This window comes from Molossus molossus, unplaced genomic scaffold, assembly GCF_014108415.1.
Source record: "Molossus molossus isolate mMolMol1 unplaced genomic scaffold, mMolMol1.p scaffold_m16_p_5, whole genome shotgun sequence".
NCBI classification, from domain to species: Eukaryota; Metazoa; Chordata; class Mammalia; order Chiroptera; family Molossidae; genus Molossus; species Molossus molossus.
This window is the reverse complement of record NW_023425388.1, coordinates 18,501,263-18,514,633: the sequence shown is the minus strand read 5'-3', so window position 1 is coordinate 18,514,633 and position 13,371 is coordinate 18,501,263. Positions and strand designations below refer to the sequence as shown.

Sequence of the window (13,371 nt, the reverse complement as noted above, 5' to 3'; positions counted from 1 at the left end):
CTCGAAGTAAATTTCACAAGGACAAGGATTTGTGTCTGTTTACTTCACAGAGGTAACCTGGCACACCTAAGAGGTTTAGGATTCCTGACTCTTTCAGTAATCGCCTTTTCCCCAGAATATAGCTTCATTGAAAAGCTTGCCCTCAAACATGGTCTCTGGTTATGACCGACACTATGGCTAAAGAAGCCCCAAGATACTGCTTCCTTAACATGGGTGTGGGGGCCCACCTACACCCATGCTTGAAGCCATGTTCTAGTAAGGTAGGGTAGAATGGGTTAGGGCATGTCAAGTTTCTTAGGGATGCTAAAACAAATAGTCTGGGTGGACTGAAAAACACACATTTTTATTTGACAGGTTTTAGAGGCCGAAAGTCCGAGACCAGGGTGCCAGCATGGCGGGTCTGGTGAGCGCCCTCTTCCAGGTCGCAGACTGTGCAGTTTCTGTTGTATCTTCTGTATGGTAGGGGGGCTCTGGGTACCCTTTTATAGAGCACTTATCCCATCTTGAGGGCTCTCCTTTCATGACTTCATTATCTCTCAAAGGCCCTGCTTCCTACTACAGCCACATTGTGGGGTGGAGGGTAAGGATTTCAACATCTGAGTGTTGGTTGCACACGTACATTTGGTCTTTACCAGAATGGGGACGAACATAACATTTTCAATTACTAGAGTATCATAGATGTCACTGGGGACCAGACTAGTCTCTTTTCTTGCATGTAGAGGTCAGTTATTTCACCTGGGTGGTGTCAAGTTGAGTTATGGACTGTTTGTGTCTTGTTGAAAACACAGTGAACTGCTGGAAACCCTTTTTTATTGTAGAGTCTCCCACACTTGTATACTGGCGCGGAGTACTCTCTTTACTTGTTGACGATGTAAAGTTCCACCTATAATTATACGCATTTCTTAAGAAGTGCCATGGATCCAAATGCAAAGACCAGAATCTCACATAAGCCCAATCTAAAAAACAGTTTGCAGTATAATTCAATTTGCAATAGAGATTCAAGTACTACCTTCTAGAAGAAGTAATTTATCTGTACTGGAAATACCTGTGATCACCATCTGGAGGAGATTGTGCATACCCTGGAAGTCAGCTTCATGAAACCTTACAGAAAAGCTAGTGACCTTGAGTGGTGTGTACTCAGCACACTGAGAAAGGAAGAGTCCTGTGTTCTTTACTAAGAGCACAGGGGCATCTTTGATGAGATCGTTTTGTAGTCCCTCCTTTGATTTTTTTTTGTATTGGACCTGCAGCCTTTGGTATTTTTAATCAAGCTGCTAAAGTTGAGTAGAACCCCATAGTGCATTAAAATGTCCAGTCCTGTGAGCCATTATTATAGGCTTTCTGCATGTAGGAGCATATCTTTGTACTGTTCTAAGCTTTCAGATATACAGGTCATGGGGAAAAAAAAAAGAAGAAAGAAACCGCTTGTCTGAAATTGCCATTAAACTGTGAACTCTTTTGACTTGTAAAATTAAGTGATGGATTGAGTTGGAATACAACCAAATTTCTCTGGAGGTTAGGCACAGAGGCTGGTCACTGGAGTAATTACAGTCGACAGCCCAATGCTCTTTTCCATCAGTTAAGTGGAAAGTAAAGTATACTATTGACATGATGTTATCTCCCATTCTAGATCGGAGATGGAAGCTTCAGGAAGCTTTGACACCAAATAAAATGGACTGTAGAATCTTTGTGGCTATAATTAGGACAGGTCGCTTGCCAGGGGAAACTGCAAGAGCCCCCAAATATCTAACAGTGTCTTCTAAATGTTTACCACATCAGATGGTACAAAAAATAAAATCTAGAGTCCTGAAACCAGAGATGTAAGAGAAAGAACATGCAACTGTTGATTTTTATGAGCCAGCTACACTCACACGTGTTTGGTAGGGAGGGGGGAACCTACCACTTATGTAAACTGTTATTGGGATGAAACTTATATACATGCATCATCCCTCTGTTCTTGGTTTGGCTGCATTTGTGGGGCTCCATTCAGTTTCCTGACCTCTTGGATTGGTGTTTAAAGGGACTAGGTGATACCGTTTAAAGGCGCAAGTGCAGGGTAGAATCACATAGCAACTTAGGCAGTGAAGTTGAACATTACAGAGTTCTAGAATGTGCATTGTTTACGGTCAGTGTTCTAATGTAAAGTACATGCATTTGATACGTACTAGGAGTACTTTCTTCAGTACTACCTTCCCAAGATAGCATCTGTGTGGCTGGTAGAGAGGCAAAACCTGCTTATGAAAGCTAGTAGGTATTGGGAGGACCCTTGGATACATGCTTATCCTCTGGTATTTGGTTTAGGATCTGGTGGGGTCCCTGCCCCCTTGAACGGGTGTCTTCAAAGACATTTCTGGTGAATATGTTCTTTGTACCTAAGACTTCATCAGGGACAAGGGACTCTCTCATGCTGCTTCAGGTCCAAGTCGATTGCTATTGGTGATGACTCCTGAGTTAGCTCACATTCTCTGTTCTACTCCTGGCTGGTATGTGACTCAAGACCAGTCAGTTACCTCCCCCCGGGGAATCCCCTTCTCCATGAGCCTAATGGACGAAGCTATTGTTTGTTACATCAGACCTGCATGGATTTGGGGACATTACATGTTCCCAAAACACACAGGAGTTAAAAACCCCCTCAATAATACCAACCCTTGTTCTCTGTGTTTTTGTCACACTGATTTTTTTTTTTCTTTGCTGCCTCAGGTTGATGCACAATCACCATCTATGTGGAAGCTTCACCCTGTTTCTCTCTCTCTCTCTCTCTCTCTCTCTCTCTCTCTCTCTCTCTCGTACACACACATACACACACAATCATGAGGCCCACTTTCTTTGATTTTAGCTTTTATTTCAACCTGTGGAAAACACCTCTGTTTTTTCGCCCGAGCTAGGAAGCAGTGCTATAGAAAAATGAGTCCTGGCAACTCCATAATTTTCATCTCTCTTTTGATCCCCCCAGGTCTGTGGGAAGAGGGGCAGGTTCTCTGCTCTCCTCCTGTCTGGAAGGCATTCCCTCAGGTCATCTGTCCCCCAGTTCTGACTAGGTACCCAATCTGCTCCTGCGCTCAGATCCTTCAACAAAACAGCACCAAGTGTTTTGCAAATCCAATGTTAATTCAGGCTGGGGACTAGTAGTTTAAGCACAGATCCCTCTCTGCATTATCCCGAGGCCTTCAGAAACCGATAAGCCTTCTGCATCTCTCCTCACCTGTGAGCTGAGATCCGTTGACTAGAGACCCTACAGACACCTTCAAGCTGTATGAATCGAAGATTCCGAGATGACTTAAATGCGTTAACTGGAAAAAGGTTTTCTCTATATTTAGCTAGCCAACCTAATTTGCCCCTTTAAATTTCTCTAGCTTTTCCTCCATATTTCTATGAATGCATCAAAATAAATCCTTTGTAAAATATGCCTTTTTAAAATAGTTAACCTTAGTATTAAAAACATAAATGTCCCTGGCTATAATATAAAGTTATCCTACGATTGATTTAAAGGCCTAAGAAACAGAACCGTTGTTGACTTTGTAAACATATAAATTGTTTATTTCATGAAAGTGGAAATTTTTCAGCCGATGCAATACTTTTCTTGTGGTTACACAACAGCGTACATTGTATATGTGCTCAAGCAAATCTACTCGGTGGTTCCATTGGTACATGGTCACTCAGTGAGCCAGTCAATTAATGAGTACACAGTTACATATCTCTTTAAATTCTAAATGTTAGTTTTATTCTAGTAATTATTGTTACCATGTGCTTCTGAAAACCTTAAACACATTATGACACATGCCTTGTAATATTCTTTCAAAATTCCTTATTTAAATGAGTATACTTCTAAAAATATGTTGCACTCTATAACATAAAGTACTTTTGTTATAATACTTCTGTGATATTTTCCCTGAGCAGACAAAATTAATATACTCTCTCACTAATGGTGACATCTCTCATCGGTTCCTCATTTTAGTACTTCTAATTAAAACGTGTTTGTCCCGAAAGCTGAGGAAAATGTGTTTCTCTTCCTTTTTGCATTAATTTAGAGTAGGCTTTGTGATATGCGCATGTGATATTTCACGTTCTCTAACCATGTATATCAAGGCAGGCTGGTAGGCAACATGGGTGCTGATGGCTGAATCTGTAATACACCCAGGAAAGGAAGGCAGGGGAGACAGTCCGGCTGAACTGTCTGAACTGTCGTGTGACAGATGTTTGATTTCTGAGTTGTCAGATGTAAATAAGGTTTAGGCAAACCTCAGTCTGGAGAGAAACCTTACACACTTGGGGTAGACCAAACCCTTAGGCACCCAGAGACTTAGGAATTAGGCCCATTGCAAACACTTTCCCAAAATTAATTTACTGCTGCATATTATTTCAGCGGTTGCAATTTTGCAGGATGTTCTATTCCAGTTTCATCAAGGCAGCTAATAACTTACATGTCTAAGTGGTGCCTGTTGAAATAAACTTGAACTGGATGGAGAACTTGGATTTAGCTGCCTGTTCATGAGATTGTAGTTTTAATTAAATGTCATACTCGAAATAAGTGATGAGCGTGCTGTTCCTGGCCTGGCGGTGGACTCCAGGCCCAGCTACAGCACTCAGCCCCCAGATGACAGTCCCCAGTCCAACTGGCGCCGGGGTTGTGTTCAACTTTTATTTACATTGCTGATACGTAAAAAAGGATCAACTTTATAACTAAAGTGTAGGAAAGATCATCACATTACTCTCTGTTTTATAAATAGTAAAGTACAATAAGTAATTATTTTACTTTTATGAATAAACTGTTTTGATGAGTATTTATGCAGTAAACTTTATTGAAGTTATGTTTGGGGTTGCAACTTTTATATCCCCTTCTAAAGCTTATGGTATGTTATTCATTCAAACTGTGTTTCAGGAGAAAAATAATTTGTCGTTTCTCACAACAAAAATATATTTCCATTAGCATAAGCTTCATGTCAAAAGTATTTCCTTTTTTGTATGATGTATTATTCACTTTATGCTCTCGGTCCACACGGGTTTTTAGATGTTTGACATAGGGAGAGTCTATGCACGCGTGATTAATTTTGCTTGGTGCTGTGGTTCAGTGACAGAGGAGAGTGCAATGAGGATAAAAGATACTGCCTCACCGTTGTGGTCTTCCCACACTCACTGTTTCCTGGCATTTCCTCGCAGAAGCCCTCACAATCACATTTAGTTTTTTCTTCCCTTTTGAACCCGGTTTGCTCTTGTTCCCATTCACATTGCCTCATTTGAACATTCGTTTTTGAATCCTGGTCATTTGGAGGGCATTTTTGTTCATTTTATTTCCTCATGTGAAATACATGTTTGAATTAAAGCACACACACACACACACACACACACACACACACACACACACAATAACTGAACAATCACATGATAACAGATCTTTTTCTCAAACTCACTTAAATATGCCATTAATTTAACTTATGGAGATGTTTGTATATTCAGCAAGATATATGTTCTCAAAAATAGAATACACTGCAGAGAAGAAAAATAGATTTAAAACTGCTTTTTATTGGATTCAGCCACTAGAATAATCATGGAGAGATATAAATAAGAACTTTCTCATTCAGTTTTATTTTATTTTATTTGCAATAGTATCACTCCATAGATGCACTAATATTTTAGTAGACTCTTTACCAGACACTGTGCTAGAGGGACAGATGAAGATAAGGAAGGTATGCTTATTTTTTCAGACAGTATATAGCTCATTGGAGAAACAAGCATATGAACAAAGTCAAGCATCCGTGAATTGCTACTGGGATATAGTACAGAAATTCAAAACAAACAATCTTCCTTTGTTTTAGATTATTGTAAAATAAAATAGCAGTAAATGAACTTGAATGAGGGAATATAATGCCTTTTAGAAAATGTACAAATTAATTTTTGCTTATTAAAATCTTAAAATTCTTAGCCCAGCCAGTGTGGCTGAGTGGGTAGTAAGCATTGACCCATGCACCAAGAAGTCGCTGGGCACATGCCCAGGTTGTGGGCCCTATCCCCAGTGGGGGCATGCAGGAGGCAGCCAGTCCATGTTCTCTCTCATCGATTTTTCTATCTCCCTCTCCCTCTCCCTTCCTCTTCCTCTAAAAAACAATAAAGAAAAAAATGTTTTTAAATCATAAAATTTTTAAACACTTTAGTACAGTTTATTAAGTGTTCTAAGAGGAAGAACTGCAGGATTTTAGAAGATATTGAAGAGTGCGGTTTACTGCCTGAAGGACTCAAATGAGTTCTTAACAGGAAGTTGGAGGCATGTCCTGATGAGAAAAAGGAGGAAGGCAACATTGAATAAGGAAAACAATGCAAAAATAAATAAACATGAAAGTGGACCTGTTTGCAAAGTTCCCTGCTCAACTATTGTGTGTGTTTTATATTGATGGGTTTTGTTTCCATGCCTGGAAAGTGGCAGGAAATAAAGTGGAGCAAAGTCAGGTCCTGGCCAGATGGTGAATGACGTTAGGTGCTAGGTGTGAAGGGGTTTGGGTGTTATTTACACATAATGGGAAGTATATGTGTATTACAGCATGGTAATTATGTTGGATTGTCATAGCCCAGCCCAGTGCTGATCATATATTAAAGTGCACATGGATCGGTTGGGGATCTTGTTAAATTATAGACTGTGATTCAGTCAGTATGAAATGGGACCTCAGCTCCCACATGACAGAGGAGCTCCTAATTGAGGCCCATGGTATTGGACTGAGGACCACTTTGTAAGGAGCAATTGTTAGTTAGCACCTGGAATCTATGTGAAATAGAAAATGCAGGGCCCTACATCAGATATATTAAGTTAGAATATACAAGGGTGGGGTGAAAACTAAATACACACATGCAACAGAAACACACACACACACACACACACACCCTCAGATTTCTGAGGAACCGTAAACCCCAGACATGACCTTGCCCAGTTTTGCAGACCGCTCACTGCACCAGGCCAGTGATGCTGAGAAATGAAACAAAGCCAGTGAGCATGCACGGCAAAAGCAGATTTGAGAGACATTTAAAGGAAAATTGAGTTGGATTTTGAGTTTCGTATTTGAAAGAAGGGAGGGTAGAAAATCTTAGATATTTCTATTTATGACAAATGTGCTTTAATAGCTAATAATAGCATAACTTAAGATAGAGAAAAAAGTATGGGGTAAGACAAGAAGAGAATGTTCTTGAGTTGTAATATGCTGACTTTGAGAAATATGAAAGTTTTTGGTAAAGAGGTATAATAAGTATTAGCAAATATGTTTACTAGACCTCAAAAATGATGAGAAGAAGAAACATACACATATACACACATTTGACCTATAATTAACATATAGAAGGTGTTGGCAAATGGAAGCCGAGTTTTGAGAGATTGCAGTGGGCCAGATTATACTGGGCGTTTTTTAATATATTCATAATAGGCATTAGCAAAGCAGTTAAGATCATAGACACTGAGCACAAAAGGCTGGATTTCCATTTGGCTTCACCACATATTGGATGAATGGCCTTTATCGGGTCTTGACACTATCCTTTGCCTCAACGTTCTCATCTCTAAACTAGGAATGTTAGTAGAAACTACGTAATAGGATTGTTTCAGCATTAAAGGAGTTATTTTAGGCACACTCTTTAAAACAGTGCCCAGCAAATAATAAACATCATATATGTTTCCGCAGTAGAAGAAGGTATATAGAATTCCAAGATAAGAAACAAAAGAGCTTACTAGGAAACACAGATATGTAAGACATGTGTGGAAGAAGAAAGTAAACAAAAACACACTAAAATGAGAGTGACCGGAAAAGTGAGTAGTGGATGTTTATGTGGGAGTCAAGGAGTTGGGGCAGATAGCGAACAGAGCAGGCGGCAGCAGCGCCCCGCCCTTGATCACATTTTTAAAGAAAGAAAGCTGACGATTGCGGCTGGATTGGAAAAGTATAAGGTTGTGGTTGACCTTTGGAAAAACAATGTATGCGTTAAATGAAGAGAACAGAAGAAAATTGTCATAGGATAGATAATAATTAGGGAACTGGAGAGTTCTCTCTCTCTCTCTCTCTCTCTCTCTCTCTCTCAGAAAATATTGTAATTAAGACAAGTAAGGATATACCATAGTAATTTGAGAGATAAGTGGGGAAAGAATGATTTTTCTTTCATATAATTTGGTTATTTTGTTTTATTTTTGTTTCATTATTTATTCTTTAGAATGAATGTGATTAGACAGTACCTGTAGCTTGACAAGAGGAGGCCAATAGAAAGGGAAGCATTAGTGAGGCAGACCGATTGCTCTTAAAAGCAACCAAGACATTTCCTTGACTTGGAATGAGAAGATTTAAAAGCTTTAGTGCAATATAAAAAAACATGGAGATTGAGGGGAATTATACTAAAAAGTTAAACTTTGTCTTCTTGGTAATCATAGGTGAAACAATTTATTAAAAAATAATGTTGACAAAATGTTCACAGTCATATTTTCTGATTTTAATGACAGAGTATCTCTACCTTAAATGATCCAAAAGTTCTAAATTTTCTTAAATACTATAGCAATTTCCAAAACCTAAAAGCCATCTTAAGCTGTTGTGATACATGGGGTTGAAAATTTAATAATAAAATGAACAATTAAATAATTATGTACATAATTCCCTCAAAGAAGATACCATTTTAAAATATGTTTTCAATGAAAAAAAAAAAAAAGGAGAAATCTTTTTCTTGTTTATTTGGTATAGTCAATAATCGATCATTTATAAGGACCTTCTATCAGTAAGACTCCTTAAGATTCTATAATTACTAGGTAAGTGCATTCGCCCTCCAATTCCATTGGTGTGGAGGCCAAAGGGAGGGAAAAAAAGTGCTTGCTTTAAAAATCTTACAAGTCATTGTACCAAGATAAATCAGTGCCCACAGTTGCCTCTGCATGGCTATTGGAATTTTAAGTGAATACAATTCTGCTTTGTGTCTGACGCGTAGTAGACTGATTAAGTTGTCAGTTTTTAAATGTCTGCAGGTGATAAAGTGACCGTTTTAAATGCCACTGTTAAATGCTGTATCAAACTGCAGAGGGCTCCTGGTCTCCTGATAGAACTTAAAAATGCTAGTGGCTTCATTATATTTATATTCGTGTAAATTAAGCAAGTCCCTTTTGAATACCTGATATTTGGTCTGCGTGCTTACTGAAATTATAAATACGAATTTAAGCTTTGTTATGATAGCGGTTACCTTTGTTAAAATGCCACCTGTGTTCTATTTTGAAAATCACTTTTGCTTATGAAATAAATCACAGCTTCATATTTTCTCCTCTGTTAGCTCTTTCACTGAAATTCTTCTTTCATGTTGGTGACCCTTGTTTCACTAAAGTAGAAAAATAAGAACATCTTTCACTTTTTACTTTTTCACTCAAGTTCTAATTGACCAAAAAATGACTCCTATTTTGAATGTTTTTGTTACATATATTCCTACCTTTCCATGTGCTTTGCCACAAGCCATCCCGGCTACTCGGTGTCATGTACTGAAAGTGTTTGTCCTCTTCATTCCATTTGTAAGTCAACCTGTCTTCTGACTCATCTTCACTAAATGTCATTTTTATGTTAATTTCTATTTATAAATAATTAATGATGGACAAAGGTTTGAGTACAGACATTTTACCATGGCTTTTGAGATCCTCTAACATCCTTTTAAAACTGTTTGTCCAAAGATGCTGTATTTCAGGAGATATTCTACACGAGATCCACCTCATCTTTATTGATCTACTTACTATTCCCTGAATGTTTCTTAAACATGTTGCCCCACTTGACCTGAAATAGTCTCCCTTTTTCTGTTTTTTTTTATTTTTATTTTTTTATTACAATATCTATCCCACCTTTTAAAAAAAGTTTTATTGCCTTTTATATAACCTTCTTGATTATAAATTTCAAAATGGCCATAATTGGTATATATGATCTCTTCTTATCATACGTGATTTTAGGTGTTGTTGTTTTTCCGAATAAAATGTAATTCCCTTAATGTAGGAACTTTGTTTTATCATTTTTGTATACTATACCATCTAAAAAAGTGATTTGAAAAATGCATATAATTAATAAATACTTATTTTGATAAAAAAAATATCCAGCTCTACTTTTTTAAACTCATCTTTATTGTAAAATGTATTACAGATGTCCCCTCTTTTCCTCCTTTGACCCCCCCTCCTCCCCAACCCCGCCCCCTCCTGCCTTCTCCACACTATGGTTGGTGTCCATTAGTTATGCACATATGCATAGAAGTTCTTTGGATTATCTCATCCCGCCCTCCCTCCCCCTTCCCTTTGAGGTTATCAGTCTAACAACCAATTTGTACTTCATAATTCCTTCATCTTTTTCACCCATCTCCCCAGCCCCTGCCCATCTGGCAAACAACAAACAGTTCTCTGTATCTATGAGTTTGTTTCTGTTCTACTTGCTCATTTTGTTTGTAGATTTAATTGTTGATAGACATGTACTAATTTTCATTTTATTGTTCATATTTTTGTTCTCCTCCTCCAAGAAGACCCTTCAACATTCCATGTAATACTAGTTTGCTGGTGATGAACTCCTTTTGATATTGCATGCATTTCTCTTAAAATAGTTCACAAAGGACATATATTTATCATAACTCCATTTTTTCAGTCTTTGGGTTTAAAACATTTTCTTACTTTGAATAACCATATCTTGTGTAGATAATGGCATTCTATCTATCCTCAACTCTAATACAAGAATATAATTTATTGATTGATATATAAGGAATGCCATCATTTAATCAATAATGCCCTTTATATGAAATGAATCTATGTAACATGATAGACTTCATTATTTTCTTCAAAGTCATTATATCCCAAATACACAAGAAAAGTAAAACATCCAAATCAGATTTTTTGGCATCCATGAATGCCAATGATATTATTATTTCAAACCCAAGCCTTAATAAAAATTCGGATTAGAAATGCTTAATATCATTTTTTTTTTTGTAAATGAAAGAAAGGCCCCATATTAATATCCACTTTCACTTCTTTGTGCCTAAATTGAAACATCAGAAATGACAAGGATCAGCTGGACAGATATCAGATATATCATTGCTGCCCTGTTTTGTCTGAACGCAGCTTTTGACTTTAGGAAAGTATTTTATTTATTTTGACAGTTGGGTCCAAGATGAGTCTGTTGGAGGTGGCCATGGCTCAACTATGATCATGGGAAATTCTAGATTTTAAATAACTAAAGCAGTAATTGAAGCTTGACCTTAAATTTTAGTTCTCCAGATTTTTCCTAATATTCATATGTTTTAATGTATCTGTAGAGATCAATTAGAGCAAATCTAGCCTTTGGTAAATGTAGTCAACTAGAGAAGTATGTGTTTTCTTGTATACTTTAATATAAAAAATATAGCAGTGTCATCAAAATGTTCATGAAAAATATGGTCCTGATATATAGGTGAATTGAGAGTTTATACTAAATGATAAAATTACCAAGTGTTATCATATAAATTAACTAATTAATTTTGAGCTAAATTTTATTTTGCTACAATTAATATGTTATTTATTATACTCATTGACAAATCAGTGCCTATATCTTTTAAGTTCTGTCTTTTCTGTAAACTCTTCCTTAGAAAAGCAAAACAAATATACTCCAAAGTCAAATATGGGAATTATTACATAATAATTGGTAGATATTTCTCAAACTCTCTGATACCCTTACATTCAATTCAAGGCAATGAAGTCATTCTGAAACTTTACATTGTTAACACGGTTGTGTAAAATAAGTTCTAGGTAAGTGTTTGTCCATTATTTTCCATGTATTCATACGTTATCAGTTTAGGAGAAACAGAAGTGAGGTTCATGAGCCTTCACTTCCAGGAATTTACATTTGAATTAGGCGAACTAAATATGATTATCAACAATATATGTTTCTTTGGTTTAATGAAAATGCCTCTTGATCAAATACATTTATTTGTTGATGCCATAGATGGGGCTCTCAAAGAATGTTTTGCAAAGTGATCGATATTTTAGTTTTGCTTTGAAGATAGAACGTAGCCAGACATGGAGATATGAGAACGGGAGGTGAAGGCGGAGGAAATAGTTTGAGCAAATGAACAGTGATGAGAATGTATGAGTCGGGAGAGAGGGTGGGGATGATTCATCGTTATCTATAGCTGCTGAGGCATTGGGAACAAAGAATTGGAAATAAACTTGGAAAGGTAAGTTTCTTTCCATTAAAATGTATACAATTATTTAAATTGGCCAAAGAAGATCCATTTTGAATACCTTTGAGTAGGCAAGTGAAATTCAACAGTTTTAGAAATTGATACATGTAGCAGCCTGAGAAATACCTCCATGAGAAAAGAGAATGAAGAGATGAAAGTCCGAAAAAATATCCAGAACTACATATATCACTGTCTTGGATTAAAATAAATATCTCACATTATAATTAATGAGTACATGTATTGGGGAAAGAGTGTTGGAAATAAACAAGAATGCATGCAAGTGATATTTCAGCGGTTATATCCTCAAGACTTGAAAATTGATTGGTGGTGACTAAAAATGGAACGTGAGTAATTTTTGATGGAAGAGGACTGGGTTCAGTTTGCACACCGATAATTTGAAATTAAAATACGCTATCTAATTGAATGCTAGCCAAGGGTTGGAAATTCGAGGATTAGCTTTTTGGGAATTTTCGGATGAAGATAAAAGAGAAAAGGAATTTAATGCCATGAAACAGAATAATATCTTATAAAAGAAAATAAAAGAAGGAAAGAAATGAGAAAAAGGAAAATACAATTTCCTTTTTCTTTCAACCGTATTGCCTCTTCTGCTTCTTTCCCTTCTATTCGAAGGTATGCCCCCAACTTCCCCAAACTGTAAAACCCCTGACCACGTTCCCAGAATTGTGGCTTCCGAAAACACCAGTCACATCTTACGATTCAAGCTTCTAATAAGGAAAATCTCAGATTCCTTAACTTCTGTAACTTGCCTCTGTTGACCCCATTACCCATAAACTAAGTTCACTTAGGGAATTAGTTACTTCTCAAAAGGAAAAGTCCTCTTCTGTGAATTCTCCCTGGGATTGGCATTGTTTATAGTTTTTAAATAGTCTCTTGTTACTTGATTCTACTATTTTTTTATGTTATTTCTGACTTCTGTGATTTTCTTAACATGTTTCTTTCTGAAATATTAGACTTAACCTGAATACCTGAGCCCCTATAATGTGCCAAGCATTGATTATTAAGGAATTATGAATAAAAATAGCACCCAAGACTAAGAGAAAAAAGAATAGCATGTTCCCGGATAAGTTTCCTGCAAAACAAGGAATTTATCAATCTATAATAGGGAATACAAGAAAACATATTTTAAAGAGCTTAAACATGTTTGACAAGTCTTTTTGAATTTTTTTTTTTCTTTAT

At 36.8% G+C, this 13,371-nt stretch overlaps 1 protein-coding gene across 1 annotated transcript in view; it reads left to right on the top strand.

Moving 5' to 3' along the window:
- Positions 1–391: 391 nt before the first annotated feature.
- The window catches only part of NCAM2 (neural cell adhesion molecule 2), a 184,721-nt gene continuing 171,741 nt past the window's right edge, over positions 392–13,371 (top strand). Inside the window, exons 1-2 of the mRNA XM_036243644.1 lie at positions 392–459; positions 4,530–4,657. Of these exons, the coding sequence (XP_036099537.1) occupies positions 392–459; positions 4,530–4,657 (196 nt within the window). The remainder of the gene's footprint in view (positions 460–4,529; positions 4,658–13,371) is intronic.